Consider the following 18,823-nt stretch of genomic DNA (forward strand, 5'->3'; position numbering starts at 1 on the left):
AAAGAGAACTTTTAATAAAATACAAAATTAATAAGAATAATAAGAGAAAAATATCATAACAATAAACTGAATGTATGAGTCGCTCATTTATTTAAACTTTTGATCTTAAATTAACAATTAAATATTAATCTTCATTTCACTTTCAATAAACTTAGTTAAACTAGGCGGAAAAGGATACGCATACAGATTGACAATGAAATCATATCCCCCCCCCCCCCAAAGACATTATCAGTAGAAAAGAGTAAATATGTTTTCAATTAATTTTTTGAAAACAAAAACTTGATGCAACCTCACCTGAAATTATATTTCCTCCGCAACTGAAAACTGAACGTGACCACCAAAATTGTTGTAATTTTCCAGTTCTAAAAATCTATTACTTTTACCCATTTTAATATTTTCAACGCTCAGTTAAAACAAATAGAATCAATGTTTGCTGCGTTACTACGACCACACCACAAAAATCAATTTAATCCCAAACATTTTTGGCATATAATTAAAGGGCAGCGAAAATAACCAAAAACCCACGCATGACATTTTTAGCCGCGATCTCAGCTCGAGTGGGCGATGTTTTATGTTTTCCGATCAAAAGTTTTGAACAGCATCAGACGCGTCCGATCTGCTAATTGTGCGCATTGTTTTGCTTGCGTTTGATTGATTCGGACGAGTGGTTGGCCCAAAGCGACGAGGACAAAACAAGCCGCCGACTGCCACCGCGAGATAAACCGCCGCCGGCACATAAAGGGTGTTTACGCAAATTCGTCATCAATCGGTCCGGAGGGCGCGCTTTGAAATCGCACAAACCCGCGACGCAATAAAGCAGCAATGACCTGTTGTTTGAACTCTCGGTGCTCCCCTGGCGAACGAGTTTGTCAGCGCGATTGCCTTGCTTGTCGCTTCTGTTAATCCGCTGAATCACTCTTGTTCTTGCACTCTTGACGTTTTACTCAAAGGATTGAGATTGATTGGCACCGGCGTGTTGTGCCTCACACTTCGCCACACTTCTATATAGATAATGTGAAATTGAAGGCCGTAAGTAGACTGCAGTAATTACTTTTCTAACTTATATGGGAATAATTTTTTTGTAATTTATTCATTTAAAATTTACATTTATTGCGAATTTTTATTACATCGAAGGTTATTTTGCTGCTTGTTGACAACCAAAATCATCAAATGTATTTTTTTTTTTTGCAAAATAATTTTATAAAAGATTGCTTACAATTGCAACACCAACAAAGTTTTTCGTAGTCAATTTTTTTTCTTCCAAAAATTACAACTTGCTTGAGTTACTCAATGTTTTTTTTTTATGATGATACTTGCTAATTGGGTTCATCATTATTCTTGCATGAATTTTTTTACAATATTTTATTAAAAAAATACAAATTTAAATATAAAACAAACAAAAACAATTAAATATTTTTTAATTAATTAAAAGTTAAACTATATTATTTAATAAAATTATTACATTTGTACAGAATATTAAATGATAAATAATATAATATTTATTTTACTATTTTGCTTTCATTTTTTTTTTATCAAGTATTGAACATTAATATACATTAAAATATAATACAAAACAGTTTTTATAATATTATTTTTTTTTTATTGATGCAATTGCCTGAAGACAAATTGGAATATTTGCTTTTAACAAATTTTTATGAAAATGTTCTGGTGGAACTTAATGCGAATTAATTATTATGTAATGATAAAGATTTGCAGACTAATCGTGACTTACATGGTAAGCAAATAGCCTATAGGAGAGGATCATTGACTAAGGAGTATTTTCACTGTGTGTTTCCCCACAAAATAACAAGTGTTCCAAAAATAAGCATTGTCAGGTGATTTAAACAAATTTCAAAATGTAGATCAAACTGACCTGGAAAAAAATGAATATTCCCTGAAATTAAATAGCACTTTATAGAAAAAACATTAAATTATTATGAAATTCCTGCACTAAAGAGACCCTAGGGGCTTAAAGAGCTATAGATCATGTCGTTTTCTATGACTTTCCTCATCTCCTCTGTTGAAACACTCTCTTTGGTGTCTCCTTTCCCCGCGCATATCATTCTCTCAGAACACGCGACTTGATAGGCATTAAAATGGTATTTTATGAAATCCTACACCTCTTCCAAGGGTAGCGCCGGCAGATTCACCCGCACGTCTCCAGTTCGCCAAACAAGCTCGCGCAAAAGCTTTTTTCCTCTGCTAGAAAAGCTGAAGCTCTGCTCGCAACCTCATTATGTCAAGTGTGTTTTCTGCGTGTCTCTCCGTGAGGGCCAACGCAAACAACGGGCCAAAGTGCCTGCGTGTGTAATTATTGTTACCGCCAAATGTAAGACCACCAAAAAAGTCTGGTAAACACGACATTCGCTTTTGTTATTATTTTGAATTTTAATGCGGAATTATTGTCCAGCTGCCCATTTCGGGGGATTATATTTTCGGGGTGGAAAACACCTTGTCGGCCGAGCTGCGTGTAATTGCGAGGCAAATGTGGGTCATCCCGGCGAGTCGCTCCATTGCCTTCGCTCGTCAACAGATATTTTTTAGGTGATTTGCATTATATTGCTCTCTTTGTGCACCAAGTTGTGAAATTCTCGTCAGCGATAAAATTCTGTCATAATGCAGATTTCTCCGAAAGACGACTACTTTATTATATGCCGAGAACGTCCGTATAATGTTTCGGCCAAAATTATTCAAATTGCACGAAACGTGGGATTTTATTAAAAACGGTCCGTAGAAAATTTGGTTCTCTCATTTCAATCATATTTAATCAAAATTATATTTATATTTAGTTACCCGTCTCCCCGATGTGAAAATTACTGTGATTTTATCCAAGTATAAATTTCCTTAAGGTATTTAATAATTTACAATTTTATGGATATGACACATAAAGTGATTTAATCAACGTTTTATCTCTTTGATCTTTAAAATATTGTACTTGTGATTTCACTAAATATAATTATTTTATTTTTGTATAATGTTAAAACCAAAGAAATTAAGAAAAAGACAAAATTAGGTACTTTTTAAAATGTGATTTTTCATCCATTTTTTTTTGTCTCAATTGCAGTCCTTCGAGAACTTTCAGTTCTGGGTTTCATTTTTTCCACATGTTTTCACATCATTTTTATTGAAACTGAATTTCTGATTAACATTTCCACAAAAAAATATAGGTTTGTTTCCAATCAGTTTCCGATGCTCTATGGACATTTATTATTTGTAGTTAAATTTTTTGAATGAAAGGTATGCAAATTATTCAGGCATTTTTTATTTTATTTTTAATCTCATGTAGCCTCCCAAAATTTATGATAAATCAATGCTTTGTTTCTATTTACTCTTATATAATTCACTGTTTCACAATCGAAACCGACACAAGTAGATAAACAGTCATCGAGCCCAATTACAGAGACAAAAAACGGAGGCCTCGCATTTAATTAAAAAGTGCGCATCTCACACTGACTGTCAATTACGCCGCGTGCGTGTGTTTTATCGTAGATATATTTGTATCGCGGGCTTATTAAGTGCAAACAATTTTGCATGTGAAAAGCGTGCCTCGGAGGGCTTTTTTTTCATTTTGGCGCCAGGCGGTGTCGCCATGACAACGGTGCAGAGCAGAAAATAGCAAGGCCTCTCGTATGCGGATTCTATTTACGAGTTGATGAGGCGAAGATAACGCCGGGGCGCGTAGCTATTTTCGCGAACACACATACGCGGGGATTAAAACAACAATACTGATCCCGTCTTTAATGAGCGCGTGTTAAGACGCGAACTACAACTCACTCGTCTCACGCAGCAATGAGATGGGAATTTAGCAGTTTCTCGGCTCGGCAAAATTTACATCCTCCAAAAGCTTCCTTCCCTGCTCTCGGCGGCCCTTCCTCCCATAAAATAAAACTCACATATTAAATTGCAAGACGGTGTTTTGTTCCATTAAAAGAGAATTTTCAGCTTTTTGCGCATTTATTATTTACATCAATGTGCAAAGTTCTAAAAAATCTTATTTTCCTTTTAAAGTTTTTGTGAAAATAAAAGTTCTTTCGTTTCAAACTTTTTATAAGCTATCATATATTGCATATTGTTTAATAGATATTTCCCTTCAGTTAAAAAATTATCATATTTTTAAAAGATGGTAAAAAATCAATTTCTCTGTATACTGCTTGTGTTTTGTGTTTGTCATTCTATTGAAAGCACCGATTCAATTTGCCTTGAGATCGTAATAAGTTCAGCCTCATCATCACCAATACGGAATAAAATTGCCAAGGATTTGCCTTTAATTCTTATTTTCTAAATTTATAATTAAACACTTATAAAATAATTGCATTTGGCTTTGCAATTGCACGCTTTCAATTATCTCAAAACGAACTGGAGTCAACAATATTAATTAATTAAATTAATTTTCCAGTGATCAAAATTTTCAGAAATTCTTAGAAAGCAGGCATTTTTCACCCTAAAAAATGTTTTGTAATATTTGAGTCGGCTTGATTTTGGAAAAAAATATAAGAATTTTATTAATTGAACAACCATGTATTAGCTCTGTTTGGTATGGTTGGTGGTCATAACCACTGAATCGAGCATCGGCCGCCATGGCACTATTAACCAGAATAATAATGTTGAATCTATATAGGGAGTGATAAATATTCCTTATATACATAATAGATCATTAAATAAGAAAATATTCTATATTTTTTTCTCTATTTCACTCTTGTGATATGAAATTTCTAACGAATGAAATTCACAACCCGCAGATATAAATTTTTAATTGTATACAAAATGTAAAATGCACCGGAATTAATTTTATTTGAACTTCTTTTGTTTAGTCAAAGCAAATAGGGCACATAAAAATATAAAATATTAAATTTACTCTTCACTCGTCACTTTGACAGTCCGTGTTTGCGCTGGCGCAAAGATGAAATGAAGCACTACTGACAGAGTGAGAGAGATGGATGTGTGTCAAGGAGTGCGCTCGTATAATATTATTATTTGCAGAGGCGAGGGCAAGCAAATCAAGTTACTCTTCCAGCAAATTGATGGCAGGCTAGTAGTGCAAACTAATATTCCGTTGCGAATTTACATATACGCGCTCTCGCAAACTCTGTTTTCAATTTAATTTCAAGCGGGAATTTGCAAATGAAGGTTCTCAGGGCTGGGATATTTAATTTCAGAAACAGATTGAAAATTAAATCAGCAACTCTACTAGTTCATCCCTGACAGAGTGAATGATTACATTGTTTATTAGTTCATTGAAATTCACTCAACTTCTGCTGTCTGATAATTTTCTTATTGAAGTTTGTAATAATAAACTGGATCAAGTGCATCATTTAGATTAACAAATTAACGACTTCTGCGACGATTATTGTATTTTAATTTAAATGTATAGTTTTTTTTTAATATTCGTCTTTTTATGGTATAGGATGTATACAAAATCTGAGATATATTTCATTTCTTGCCTTTCTGCTCATGACAGGTTATTAGATTTATAAAATTTGCAATTTAAAATTGTGTCAAGAGATGAAGGTCTTTCTTGTTTAATAAAACTCCACTTACTTGTTGGACAAAAGCAGAGTATATTATTAAGAATCAGTTCAGCGAGCAATAAAAGAGGAGAGAAAATAAATATCATCGCCATTGTGTTTAATAGAAGAAAGTTCCTAAGTGCAGCAGTCAAAGTAGTGTCTTAATTCATTTACCGCCTTTGCAAGCAGCCGGCGCTTTGTGTGTGCCTAAGTAAGTAAGAAATAATTTAGCGCCAACTACAGCCGACGGAGCGAAAGAGCGCAGAGAATCTGGCTACGAAAGGTGTTTTGTTACACGTCAGCGAGAGGAAAAGCGAGCGGAATCAAATTAAATTCGTCAAAAGACTGACAGCAGTCTGAGGTGAATTTTTTTTTCTCCTCCTATACAGTTTCAGCCGCGCTCTTTGTGAAAGAGGATAAAAAGGGCCGCTCCGTGCAAACAAATCACGGAATTAATGGAAGAAAGTTTGCGACGGAGCGACAGTAAAAGAGCGAGTCAATAATTAAAAAGATCCTCCCTCGCGTTTATTTATCTCTTTTTTTAGCGGAGAGCCATTTGCGTAATCATCAAGGCAAAAGACGAGACACTTTCAACGGGGCGGGCAAGAGGCTCTTTCATTTATAAAAAAAGAGGTGTGGGCGAGGTCATTTGCACCAGAAATCCCGCTTAATGACTTTGGCTTTTCGGCACAAAAGGGCCGGCGACGAAAGGCTTTTCCACTAAAGGACCTGCATATTTGCGTGGCGGTCCAGAGACGCGCGCGTGCTCACCCAAAACTCGATTAAAGCAAAGTGGAGGAGCAAGTAGCACAGAAGATGACTGAATTCCATACTGAATTATGTGAACTCCAAGAAACAAGGAAATTATTAAATGTTTTTTTAATATAATATTAAATATTTAATAATTATTTGATTTTATTAGGTTATTATAATCTTAAACAATATTTCTTTTTCTTATATTTTATCAATTTGTAAATTTTAGCTTTTTACTTGACACGTATTTTGAAAGAAATTAAATCGTAATGCAACTAATCTTTTAAAGAAACAATTATTTCAAATATTTTATGAAAATAAACTATTGTCTTTCCGCAAGAACATAATGTGACATCAAAATAAATTCTGCTATCTCCTGGGTTTAGATGATTATGAGTGCGGCAAAAGTTAAATGAGCGCCAAACATAAGATATATCAGTTATGAAAAATTAATAAAATTTTACACCATATTAAAATCTCATTCAAATTTTGTGAGAGCTCATTTAATAAATTGACATTCCCGATTCTATGCAGATTCTCAAATAGCACCTGCAAAATCAGATGAATTATAAATTGAGGAAGTAAAAACCATAAAATATAATAACTTCTCAAACATCGTGAGTAACAAAGAAGATTATCTGCCTCAGTTTTGAAATCGCCACCAACCTTCATAATCATTTTTAGAGAAAAAAAAATTATTAAATTTGTTAAAACTAACAGAACGAAAGATGAGCATAAATTTTGTTATAATTTTTTCTATGAACCTTGAAGTTTTGAACTAACTACAGTAATAAATTAATTTGTCAAACTCTCGGGGCTTGTTAAAAATATTTCTTGTTTGCTGATGAAAATGAAAATCTCGGAAAATCTCTCCATTCTCCAATAACAACTCGAAAAAGAGAAACGAATCTTTTTAATTTGCTTTAAATTTTCCCCTCAATAAAATTAGTTGCCACTAAAATTCTAATATCTCTGAAGTACCAGCAGCCTTTACATCACCTTTAGGCTTATTAATTTTTCAATTTTTATTAATTGCTTTGTCAAAAGTGCAAAATCCATATTTAAAATTAATATAATTTAGGAATTGGAACCTCAAACCTCTTTTCTGCAACTCTGATTTTGTTCAATATTTCATTTCGATTCGGAGACACATCACGTCGAGCAGATAAAAACTGACTATTCGATTTCCCATGCTGGCGCGCGCTTTTCCGGGGCTCCATTGTGTGCCCACCTTGGCGAAGACTAATATTGGCGAATCCATTGTTTCGCCAGCTGCTGATAATTTATTTAGCCCGGCGTCTCTCCTTATCCCGACGGAGGCTCGGCGGCGCACGGTCCAATTAATTTGGGCCTCTTTTGTTTCTGGATTTATCACGGACGGCCCTCGCGCGCCTCGGTTCACTTCGGCCCCCATTCAGTCAGATCGGCGGCACAGCAGCACCTGTTGCTATGGTGACACACGACTCTGCCTTGTATTAGTTCCGTTCTATATTTAGGAAAACGCCTAAAATAAAAAAGCAAACAGCCTCCATCAAAAGTGACACAAATTCTTTTCTGTCCAAATCGAAATTTCTATCTGTTGTTTTCCTCCTGCGTCACAGACATTCTTGGCTTTTCTGGAAAAAATAAATTTCCTTTCTATTATTTGCCGCGTTCGTGGAGCCGTCCGTTGACTGAGAAAAACGAGAACTGCCGACAGACGCGCTTCCCTCGAACGTCAATTAGACTGAATTTATGGAGTGGCCAATTACCACTCGCGGCGCGCGGCTCAATCGATAGCGCCGGCAAATCTGTGAATCGCATAATTTCTGCAGATCCACTTGACGAGAAGAGGCCCCTGGGCTTTGTGGACCGGAATCGAGACTTTTGTGCGGATAATTAGGTTTTGTAATTGGTTTTATTGGTTTCGGTTAGGATGAAAAGCAGACGGAGGGAGAATCGCATTAAAATGTGTTGATAGCCAAATTGGATTTAGGGTGCAAAATTGGCTTCACTTCTTTTTATTTCTAAATATAAATCTTTACAATTGAGTTACAAAAGGGATAAATAATCATTTCTGATCCTGAGTATCCTGACGATCCTGGCATTTGAACCGTTCCATATTCATTCTCAACCATTGAAAGTTTTCAAAAAATGGTTAAATAAAAATTTTAATTTTGTAGTAGAAGTTTTGTAGAAAGATTTGGCGAAAATTTAAAAAACTTTATTTTATAAACACAACAAAATATTTTACAAGCTTCAAGTTAAATAAAAAAATGAAAATAAACGATTTTATATATTTTCGTAATTACATTATCAAAATTACGTGTTAAAATTCTAACAATCAACTTTTTGCAAGACATCTAAATTTGATTTTTTTTTTTTTTTTAATCTATTAAATCAATTTTACTCAAGGCTCACGCATTACAACGATAAAACATACCAAACATACTTTAATTGAGGTTGAGCGCTCTTGGGTAGTTGGAAAATTGTACTCAATCGGAACGCTCGGGAACGATCAAAATTTGCTTTGATTGTTGTGATGCTGCGCAAAACTTGAATTTGCTTTGCTTTTTTTTCAAAATAATTTTGCCAAAAATATATGCGTAACCGGAAATTGATTGATTACAAAATATTCACTTATTTTAATCCTTTTTCCGCCTAAATTAAGGTAAAATTTTTATCATCAAAAAATATTTTTTAAAGCTAAAAAAGAAATATTGAAAAACTATTTTTATGCTTTCGCTAACTGAATCTGATCCACTCTGCCTTATTTTATGTATCTCATTTTTATAGTTGTATGGCCGCGTGTGTTTGTACGTGTGTTATTGTAAAATAGCGCGCCTTTGAGGAGCCCGAGTGTGCCGATGCGGTTGCCTAGGCGACTGGGGATGCTCGTGGAATGACGCTTTATTGACGTGCTCGATTATCAAGCGAGCTCCTTGCTTCTTTTCGCGTCGCAGAGAGAAAAGCGCGTTCGGCGGGAGCGTCGCTGCCGCCCACCGTCCGGCAAATTAATAAATTGCGCAGGCAACTCTTGGGGTTCGCCGCACAAACCAATTGAATTAAAACCCACACAAACATATTATTATTATTATTATTATACACTGGACCACTGCCCTCTCCGCAGCGCCTGGTTAGCCAAAATAAAAAAAAGGACGCTGCTGCTGAATTGAGGGCGAGCCGGCGAGCTTTTTAAAATTAAATTCTCGGCCGCCAAAGCTTCTTCTCGTCGGCTGATGGAAAAGCGGATTTTGCAGCTGGTGTTTATTTCAGACACTCGGCACGCAAGTCACGTTCGCGCAAGTGCGTGCCTATGCAATTTTCTGCCACTTGCACTCAACCCCAGAGAATATTTAAATTTGTAAGATTAAAATAAAAATTATTTATAAATATGTACTTCAACTGTTTTTATAAACATCAGAGATAATTTAATTCATCAGAATGAATTTTTCTTGATTTCAATAAATTTTAATATTTGTGAAGTAACGCATCAATTAATTAATTAATAATTTTTTTGTGCTCTACAAAGAAATTATAAAAAGTTCAAAGCCAAAATTATTAAATTATAAATTATCTTTCTTCACTTTAAATATTTGGAATCTTTAATACACTATAATGTTAATTAATTAAAATTAATCTGTGATCTTTGGATACGTTTCATTTTCTCTGTTATGAATGTGAAGCTTTTGATAAAATGATTTTCAATGAAAAAAGGAATAATTAATAGACAATTTAAAAATATTTTTTTAATTTTGCCTATATTTGACATCCTATTGATTCGCTTGATTGACACACTTTGTATCAATTAAACAAACTTTTGCTTTGCTCACAATGAGAATCCCTAGTGCAGTCGCAGAAATAACTAGTGCTGCGACAGGACTATCAATAAGGATTTTTAGGGTATATCTACTATTATTTATTGATTTGAAATTTATCTATAAATTGATTGTTTTTTTTAATTTTAATTATGAATATTTTCGTATATTGTTAATATTTTTTTTCATTTGAGACGTCTTAAATTTTTTTCATTCAAGATAACGTGAATTTTTTATTTTATTTTTAGTGATAACATTTCAGTCAATCCATATGATTACTGTAGAATTTCCAACGCTTAAACTAATTGAGGAGTGGTGAATTGCAATTCAATTGTTCGAACTGGAGCTCGCAAACGAGTACTATTTACACATGGATATTAAATTTTTAGTTCAAATTGTTAGCGTGCTGCCGTGGAAGCATGAATTGAAAACTATGATGCAAGGGCAGAGTTATGCATTCACCAAGTCCTCTGTGCGTCTCGTTCAAGCGTTAATTTGCTAAATAGAGCGGTTCTATCCACAGCACGAATGTATTTGCACTCGGTGCATTTTAACGCACACATGCTTCTGTCCCTGATGTTGAAATGGATGAGCTCATTTTCCAGGTAAATGCCATTCGTTAAATATGGAAATCAAAGAGAGACTGAAACATTTTATTGTTATTGCCGCAGAGCGAAACGAAATGGAAAAATTTCTGCCAGTGCTTTTTGTGTCGCATCTCCCACTCAATGGAAATTTTACACTCAAGTGCACAGAAGCGATCCGGATGAGTTTTATGCTGGCTGCAGTTGCGAATGAGTTTCAATTAGTGCCGTTTGAGCTGGAAAAATTGCGAGAGCAAAGTTCACGCTGGAGAAAGGGTTCACAGTTGAAAACCATTTTTAATAGGATTATGACAGAAGAATGTAATTACCAACTGATGAAAGTGACAAAAGGAATTTTTTTCGATTATTTTTAATGTTTAGCTCAATTAAAATTAAAAAGGAAGGCCAGAAATGCAGTCATTATTGTTTCTGGAAAATGGGGAATGGGAGGCTTTCATTTCATTAAGAAATCAATCCAAGATAAATTGGACGTTTGAAATTTCGCAATGCTTAACAAGTTTCAAGAATATAATTAGTTTTACACTATAATTAGCAATATTAATCTTATCTTCATTATTCTAGAGTTAAATCTAGAATTTACAATGTTCAGCACTTTTTCTATTATTTTAACCTTTTTAATAATTTAGATAACCTCATGTTTGGGGCAAAGTTGCCCTCAGTCAGTCAGTCTGAACCCAATTAACAAACTTCTTGAAAGTAATTTGAGAAAATATAATATTTTTAAAAATCGCTCCGTAAATTCATGTGGACAATGGATTTTTGCAATTGGTACCATTCTAATTAAAAAAATGTGGAACAAAATCGTCCGTTTCTTTAGTTTTCTCAAAGAAAGACACTTCTTTTTTTATCATATTTTACTTGAAAATTTTACTCTTGTATTGCAGATCTTTTTTCCATATATCCTGGGTTTTATCAGAAATAAAAATTTTCAAAAATTGATTTAAAATTATTTGTGTCAAAAGCATATTGAGATAAGTTATTTGTTTGCTTTTTAATGACACACAACACAAAACTGAAATTCGCATTCTTATTGTCCATGATTATGAGAAAGGGAAGAGTGAAGAATAACTATTTTCTCACCGGAAATTCCTTGAAGGATCCACAATTAATTCAAATATAATTATCGAGACCTGATGAATAGATATAATTATTTCCTTCCAAGCCCATCCATCATGAATCTTTCAAGCGGTTATATTAGCTCAAGTCGGTATTTAGCGCAACTATAATGAAGCAATCGGAAAATCGATGCGTGTGGAAAGGGACGCGAGTATTGGACATTTATAATTATACGCCGGGCCATTATTAAGGAAGGTACATTGGGAATGAGGCGCGTGTGTGCCAAGTTGTTCCCTCAGGAATTTCCGATGCATGCAATATAATATAGGAGAGCAGGGCCGGCGGACGTATCGATGGCCCTTACCAGGTAATGGTAATCCGCGCTGCCGCAAGGGATATTAGTTTAAGCCTTCCAAATTCCTGGAGGGCCGCAGCGATTAAGGCTAAACTTGATTCGTGTCTTATTGTCAGAGGATTTTGTTCGCAGTACGAAAACCTCCGTTTTTTTTTTATTCCCTCTAAAATATTCATCAAAGAAAGTACTTTCAGCGCCGACCTCTTTTCCTCTTCTTGTGTGTGCTTTAAAAATATTTTTTGCTACTTTCGTTTTGCAACGAAAATTTGAGCGCAGCCGAGTATTTCGAGAAGTCATCCGTCGCCTTGGGAGAGTTGCACTTTTTGAAACAAAGGCTGTGGAGAAAAATGCCTTTCAGGAAAATCAAGTTTGCTCAGCTCTTAAAAAATTCATGATCCGCGTTCACCGTTCGAAGCACGCCTGAAATGGCTCTTAATTTTCTCGGAAGCATTATGGGCATTCAAATTTACATAAATTTATAGAAACGGAACAAGAAACACTTGTTTGAAAGATGAGAATCCATTTTATTGAGTTTTCACAACAATTCGTTATTTCTGTAATATTATTCATTTATTCCGCAATGTATTTTCAGCATTGTACAATACAGTACAGAAAGTTTTAAGTTTGTTTTAAGTTCGCGGATTCAGATTTTCAAAAATTCGTGAAATAACATTTCTATTAATTTGTGCAATGACGTTTTTTTAATGGAAGAGTAAATAAATAACAAAAAGATGATAGGCAACATGCTGTACATAAATGGCAAGCGTTTTGCCTACCTCTTGATTATTGAGTTATCAAGAAGAACTTGCAAATAAACAGACAAATATTATCTTACAAGCAAAACAAATAATTTGCTATTATTATTTAATTAAATCACTTTTAAATTTTTTATGCATTAGAACAACGTAATATATTTAGAATATTAAATTTATTATTGAATATTTATTTAATACTATTTTTAGTTTTTGAAATATGTCAATTTTTTTAGTTAAAACATTTGGTAGAATTACCATATTTGTTTTAGTTACAAAATATACAGAATTGATAATTATTTGTTATTTACCTCGTTGATTGTACTGTCTTACTATTGAAATGAGTCTAGCAAATATTGGGACGCACAGATCGTTTATATCAGTGATTACTCATTGAATGGACATCAAAATTAAAATTATAAATTTGGAATGCAGTTATAAAAAGAAAATGCAGTGGGATTTCTGGAGGTGAAGCAGTTTTTCCTGTTTTCCATACAAAAACCCCCCCAAAGAAACAATAAACACGCAGGTTTTGTTTTTCTGTTTTCTTCAGCAGCGTGTCGGCGGGGGCAGAGGGTGGCGGCAAGGCGGCGGCATGTACGGCATGGTGAGTAGCGGGCCGACGCCGCAGGCCAAGCAGCATCATTTGCATCACGGGCCGACTTCTTCACGACGACAGGGTCTCTCCGGGTCCGCGTCGCGAGCCTCCAGAGCCACCCGCTCCATTTACCGCAGGCTGTTGAATTTCGTCAAGCAGGCCTGGACCGGAGTCAAGTTTGCGTTGGGTAAAAAACGAGGAGCGCCTCCTAGTCATTTGCACTCGGGTCGCTCCACTTTGCCCTCCTTTTTTGGGACCAACGATTCCAGTTTCTCCGTTTTATTTTTTATTCGCGCCCTCGGCCGTGATTGCACTAACCTTTCTTTCGCCCACTCTTCGTTATCTGCTACACACTTTGCCTCTTTCGCAGATTCGGAGCTGGAGGAGTTGGAGGCGCCGCCGAGTTACAGACCAGACAGTTTGGAGGCCTTATGCAAAGCGACCCGCTTTTCGGAGCCAGAGTTGAAGAGGATATACCGCGGCTTCAAGGCCGAGTGTCCGTCGGGGGTTGTCCGAGAGGACACTTTCAAGGGCATTTACTCACAGTTCTTCCCTCAAGGAGGTGAGATTTTTCCCCAATTTTAGTTTTTTTTTCATTTACTATACAAATATTATATTTTAAAATTAAAACAAAATTATTGATCGACTAAACTGCGCTTATGAGGAAAAATTACTCATAGCATGGAATTTTTTTTAACGATTTTCGATGCTATTTTTAACAATACAATAAAAAAATGTATTATATAGCAATACAAATAACATAACCCAATGATATTGATGCAACCAGTCTTAGAATAAAGGTTTGGTAGGTTTTTGAAAAGTGTTCTAGTAACGATAAATTAAATGTATCAATTTCAAAATTTCACCCTAGAAATTTTAACAACTTTAAATATTCAAGAATGAATTAAATGTCTAATAGTAGTAATAGTAATATTTTATTTAACTTGAATACAAATAATTGAGTGGTCCAATTTTTCAATAAATTTGATACATACACGATCCGGCAAAAAAAAATGGATATTCATGATACAGACAAAAAGCACTTTCACTTTGTTCCCGATCTTCTCTAAAAATATGTGCCCCGTTTTTTTCTTGATGGAAGAAGTTAGCACGCCGTGTTTCGTTTCGCTCGTTGCTTTTAACGCAACATATATTTCTGAACCGTCACCACCAGACGCTTTCCTCTCTTCTTTTCACATTCTTGGACGCTTTTTATCGTGAATATTGGAAACACGATGTCGCTCGATCGGCTGCATTGACATTTTATTTACTCGCTCTCTGGCAGGCAGGTCGACCGTGACTCTTCGCATAATCAAGCGCAGGTGCTTCGCCAACTTTTCTCATCGCATCGCGCACATCTTTTTCATTCAGAAACAACACGTGCTTTTGTTAGCACATCGCTTAACTTTTGTCAATGAAAAAGCACTCAAATTTCGCGTGTTTAATCACAAATCAGCGCGTGAATAAAAATACGATGAAAAAAGAGACTGTGACGTATCATATAGAGCAAAAATTTAGCCTTAAAATAAGAGGGTCGAGTGTGCAGCTTGTAATAAATTTTGATAAACTCCTTTGGAACTTATACTGAAAAGATTTTGTTTTTAGAGCGTATAGAAAAACCAGCAAATATTGAGATATAAAGTACAATTAAACCATAAAAGTTAAAATAAACGTGGTTTTCAATTTTGTTCATGCTTTGGATTTCAATAAAAAGTAAAAAAAAGACAAATTATTTTTACTCTCATATCCCGAGTCTTGCCGAATAAAAAAATGTCAAATATAATTATTTAAAATAATGAATGAAATATAAATTTTCTATTGCTCGCAAACATAGTATTTCAATCGCTATCGAGTTGTCAAATATTTTAAACAGGAGCAGAATTGAATCATTAAATATTAAAAACATTTTTTTTTCTCACTTATAAATTTCAATCTTGCAGATTTATTTTTAACCCTAAGAATGACTGTGAAGTAAGTCAGATGAAGACCTGCCTAAAATCTCACTGAAATCGAGATTTGCCATCTCAAATAGCAGATTAATTTCGAATTCAAATTGAACAAGAATAACCGTCTGTGCAAATTTAAATTTATATAAAAATAGTACTTCAGAAAGCCCCCGACTGAAATTCGCAACTTTGGACAGCATTTGCAAAGTAAATTAAAACAAAATAACGAGGCTTTGTCAAACAAGTCTGGAGTTTCCAAGTAATCCGTAATTCGATAAATTGGCATGAGCTGCTCTTCGCGTCTCATCAGAAACTTTAACTCGTAATAAGCAGTTCGCTTCGCCGATTAAATTCCCAGTCGTCCCATTTTGCCGATCGAGCGTGCTTCAGTTCCGCAGAGAGCGGCTTTGCTTAAGCTAATAACGTAAACTAGCTTCTATCGCTCTGTTTCAGCCAACACCAGTCAATACGCACATTATGTATTCAACACGCTGGACCACGACCACAGTGGGCTGCTTAGTTTTGAGGTAAATATATAATATTTCATTTCACCCCTTTTGCCTTTTATTTTACGAAAAAAACTTGCCGAAAAAAAAACAAAAGTTGGGTATTTTCTGCTCTTTTGGGTTCGCACACTTCAAAGACGACTTTTCCTCCTGCGCGCCACTAAAAGGGCAACCAAAAGTTATTCAAATGTCAAATGTCACCGTTTTGAAACTGCAGCAGGAAATGTTATCTGCGTGCCTGTCCTGGATAACTCGGCTCAAAACGCTTGCGATAACTTTTGTTTTGCTATTTCATCACGGAGAATATGTCTTGTTTTTGTAAAGAATGCTGAATATTATCAGTCTGTCTGTACCTGTTGCTAGTGACACAATACGATAGGTTTGTTCCAATAATTTTCAAAGACAATTCCATTCTATCGCAAGAAAAAATATTTCTCTAATATAAGCTTATATTTAAATTTAATTGAAATTAATTTATTGCAAAATTTAGGGTTGTAGATATTTTGAGCAGTGGAATCAAAAATGGAAGGTTGATAGTTGATTAAACGATTTTTTTCTTGTTATTTAAAAACGCAGAGCCATTATTTTGAATAAAACCGTTTTAATTATGTATGTATTTAATGTGAAGCTTTTTTTCAGCTTTTGAGAAAATATGAATAATTTTTTGGAGAAACATTTCTAGCATATAATAGATTTTATTGTGTAGAAGCTAAAGGTTGGTGAATGGAAAAAGTTTTAAATTAAAATAGTATGTATTTAAAAATCTTAGTCTATTGTTTTTTTAAATTATTTTTGGTTCCAATCGGAACTCTAAAATGAGGAATTAAAAATTCATAATATTTGTAAAGCAAAATAATAATTCTTTCACAAAATCAAATTTTGCAAAATTTTATCAATACAGAATTATTATTACGATTTATGTTATACTAACAATATGATACTTTTTTTTAAATTTTAGTACAGTTATATGTGTATCAATCTACACCTTTTTTAACCCATATATCTAAATTATTTTCACAAAATCAAATTTTAAGAGCTGAAAAATGAACGCTGTGGTTCTTCAAGTTTGTTCCGTCCTTCTACTGCTCTCGGCTGCTATGGGAAGCGATCCATGTTTACCAAACCACCGGTACTCGAATCCGGACGACTGCACAAAATTCCACACCTGCGTCGGCAAACAACTGAAGGAGCAATCTTGTCCCGATGGTCTGCACTTCAACAACGCCACCAAAGTGTGCGATTGGCCGTACCAAGCCAAGTGCCAGGTCGGCGGGTATGAGTGCGAAAAGCCTGGAGCTTTTGTGCCCAACCTCAACGACTGTTCCACCTTCTTCCAGTGCAACGATGTGAACATGCCTGTCCTGATGAACTGCAGCGAGGGGTTGCACTTCAACGTTGACACCGACCTATGTGACTGGCCTGACAAGGCTCTCTGTCCTCGGAACAAGGAGGGCTTGATCCAATAATATTTGTTACAAAAATATAGATAAAATGTAGTTTTTAAAATTACAAAATATAATCAAAAAATATGTGTTATGTGTTGAAAATTAAAAATGTTCTCAATAAAATTGTTGTATTCCTCATATAAAAAAGGAATGGTTGAAAAAAGGATAATAATTGCGTGGAGATACAATAAAATGTGCAAAAAATTATAATGAAAAATTATCGGAGCATCTTTCTACAGAGCCCAAACAATGATTTATAATAATTTAAGAAATTACAATATGGAAATAAAAATTAGAGTGATCATCGGCACTCTTTTGAACTTCTTCAAATTAATTATTCGAATTATTCTTTTGCAACTACAATTGTCAGTATTTCACAGTTAATTTGCTTGTTTCAGTTGTTTCAATTTCATTTTCCACTACTAACACTATTTAAAATTGGCTCAAAAGCAAATTATTCTTCAGGATTTTGTCCTCGGTTTGTCCACCCTGTCCCGCGGGTCTTTGGAAGAAAAGCTACGATGGACTTTCGGACTGTACGACATCAACGGAGACGGTTGCATTACAAGAGAGGAGATGACGGACATTGTGACTGCAGTCTACGATCTCATGGGAAAGTTTACAGATCCTTTTGTCGATGACGCTGTGATCAAAGACAAAGTCGATAGGATATTCCAGGTGGACTGAATTTGCTATGATTGAAAAAAAAATATATTAGAACTTTGCCATACATTTGTTCCATTTTGGAAACAAAATTTTTCTCTAAAACAGAGAACAAATTTGAAAATATTTATTTTAATTACAAATTTTATCATAATTTATAAATATTGTGGTTTTAAATAATACGGTATATTGATACTTTTTTGTCTCAGAAAATGGACCAGAATCATGACGGTGTGGTCACCTTGGACGAGTTCCTGACGTGCTGCACCCAAGACGATGCTATTTCCCATTCCATGTGTGTTTTTGACTCATCCATCTGACCCACGTGTTTGATGACCCGATCATCCACTTGGTGACTTTTTACATGTTCACAGCGTGAAATTTTTGGAAAACGAGTTTGTCTTCTCTCGCGTACGTTTTCTCAAAATAACTCACTTGACCGTGTGTACTTTTAACAAAGAGAGAGAACTTTTGTGCCGACTGCTGTACCCGTGTGCTTTACTACACAAAATATTTATTAGTGAATTTTTTGAATGTGCATGGAAGGAAATTTGAAAATGGCCAAGTTGTACCCTTACATACATACATATTATATTGTAAATGTTAAATATTTACTGTATTATTGATTGAATTAAATTAATTAACATCATTATGTGTCGATTGAAATTTCGCCACGTCCTGTTAACAAAAAGAATACATTGTATTTCTACTTGTAAGGCAATATTCCTACAAAAAATATACACATGCCACTTTAAAGTTTCTTTAAACAGACGTTGTTTCATTTTTGAGCCCTGATTTTTATCCCCATGTGTGGAATAATTTGGATGACAATAAAAAGAG

The 18,823-nt window shown here is 34.6% G+C and overlaps 2 protein-coding genes across 2 annotated transcripts in view; both read left to right on the plus strand.

Annotated features, from left to right (window-relative positions):
* The window catches only part of LOC132194070 (Kv channel-interacting protein 1-like), a 33,921-nt gene extending 15,114 nt beyond the window's left edge, over positions 1-18,807 (plus strand). Inside the window, exons 4-7 of the mRNA XM_059615131.1 lie at positions 13,794-13,985; positions 15,823-15,896; positions 17,786-17,998; positions 18,193-18,807. Coding sequence (XP_059471114.1) covers positions 13,794-13,985; positions 15,823-15,896; positions 17,786-17,998; positions 18,193-18,303 — 590 coding nt within the window. The 3' untranslated portion in view covers positions 18,304-18,807. The remainder of the gene's footprint in view (positions 1-13,793; positions 13,986-15,822; positions 15,897-17,785; positions 17,999-18,192) is intronic.
* LOC132194071 (peritrophin-1-like) lies at positions 16,167-17,611 on the plus strand. Its single transcript, XM_059615132.1, has 2 exons — positions 16,167-16,254; positions 16,910-17,611. The coding sequence occupies exon 2, from the start codon at positions 16,919-16,921 to the stop codon at positions 17,339-17,341; it is 423 nt and encodes a 140-aa protein (XP_059471115.1). The 5' UTR covers positions 16,167-16,254; positions 16,910-16,918; the 3' UTR covers positions 17,342-17,611.
* Positions 18,808-18,823: the final 16 nt, after the last annotated feature.

The sequence above is a fragment of the Neocloeon triangulifer genome, unplaced genomic scaffold (genome assembly GCF_031216515.1).
Source record: "Neocloeon triangulifer isolate White Clay Creek 2 clone unplaced genomic scaffold, ASM3121651v1 ptg000006l, whole genome shotgun sequence".
Taxonomy (NCBI): domain Eukaryota; kingdom Metazoa; phylum Arthropoda; class Insecta; order Ephemeroptera; family Baetidae; genus Neocloeon; species Neocloeon triangulifer.